The sequence below is a fragment of the Salvelinus sp. IW2-2015 genome, unplaced genomic scaffold (assembly GCF_002910315.2).
Source record: "Salvelinus sp. IW2-2015 unplaced genomic scaffold, ASM291031v2 Un_scaffold3185, whole genome shotgun sequence".
NCBI classification, from domain to species: domain Eukaryota; kingdom Metazoa; phylum Chordata; class Actinopteri; order Salmoniformes; family Salmonidae; genus Salvelinus; species Salvelinus sp. IW2-2015.
In genome coordinates, this window is record NW_019944472.1 from 6643 (window position 1) to 8099 (window position 1457).

Consider the following 1457-nt stretch of genomic DNA (forward strand, 5'->3'; position numbering starts at 1 on the left):
AGGATGAACCAGACTTGTGGAGCGTCTACAATTTTTTTTAGGTCTTGGCTGATTTCTTTTGAATTTTCCCCATGATGTCAAGCAAAGAGGCGTTGAGATAGAAAGTAAGGCCTTGAAATAAATCCACAGGTAACACCTCCAATTGACTCCGATTATGTCAATTAGCCTATCAGAAGCTTCTAAAGCCGTGACAATCATTTTCTCAAATTTTCCAAGCTGGTTAAAGGCACAGTCAACTTAGTGTATGTGAACTTCTGAACCCAACTTGGAATTGTGATACAGTGAAACAAATACTGTCTGTAAACAAATTGTTTGGAAAAATGACTTGTGTCATGCACAAAGTAGAATGTCCTAACCTACTTACCAAAACTATAGGTTTGTTAACAAGACATGTGTGGAGTGGTTGAAAAAACGAGCTTAATGACTCCAACCTAAGTGTATGTTAACTTCAGACCTTCAACTGTATCTATATTATTCACCACCGCTCCTAGTATGGTGCTGTTATGTAGCGGCTACATTTCCTCCAGGATGTATCATATACTCAGTCTTTCTGGGCAAGTCTCTAAGAGCTTTGCACAAGTCTACAAGAGCTAACCCCCCCCCCCTTAAAGAAGTTAGATGCACTATTGTAAGAGTGGTTGTTCCACTGGATATCATAAGGTGAATGCACAATTGTAAGTCGGCTCTGGATAAGAGCCGTCTGCTAAATGACTTAAATGTAAATGTAAATGTTTATGGACTCAAAGTACATGTCAGGTTTGAAATCATTCTTGTTTCTGGTTTAGTGTAATCCACTACATCTCTCTGCTCTTCTTCAGACTGCCTGTGTAGCTTCACTGACCTGGAGGAACTGGACCAGGCAGAGCTCTATATGTGCCATAGGTGTAAGAAGAGACAGAAATCCACCAAGAAGTTCTGGGTCCAGAAGCTGCCCAAGGTGTTGTGTCTGCACCTGAAGAGGTTCCACTGGACCTCCTACCTGAGGAACAAAGTTACCACCTATGTCGAGTTCCCTCTACGAGGCCTGGACATGAGGGGGTATTTACTACAGGTGACCCCCTTTTCGCTGGACGTGACCAGACTGAAGGCTAGCTGTAGTGCTCTCCCTCTGATTAATTATTAAGGTCTGTTTGCGCTGCACACCCCTCACATGGTCTCCTGATTCTTTGTCTTGGTTAAATGCCCTCCTCTCCCCCTCCGCCTCTTTCGTCCCATGAGTCGCAGTGAGCGGTCGGACTAGCCTCCAGTTCCGCCGACTTACGATCACGAGCTTCAAAGACGACGGGTATGCGCCCATTCGTCAGTCACTCGTTCGTTGCTCGGTATCTTTTGCTCGCCCCCAGCTTAAGCCGCACATAGATCGCTAGGAGTAGATCGGTGGGGGGGTTACTAAGCTAGACCTGGACATGAGGGTATTTACTACAGGTGACCTCTGAACCCTTTAACCTATGGGGGGC

At 45.2% G+C, this 1457-nt stretch overlaps 1 protein-coding gene across 1 annotated transcript in view; it reads left to right on the forward strand.

Moving 5' to 3' along the window:
- Window positions 1-798: 798 nt before the first annotated feature.
- LOC112075471 (ubiquitin carboxyl-terminal hydrolase 3) overlaps window positions 799-1457 on the forward strand; it is an 8637-nt gene continuing 7978 nt past the window's right edge. The window contains exon 1 of the mRNA XM_024142471.2: window positions 799-1051. Within this exon, the coding sequence (XP_023998239.1) occupies window positions 872-1051 (180 nt within the window). The 5' untranslated portion in view covers window positions 799-871. The remainder of the gene's footprint in view (window positions 1052-1457) is intronic.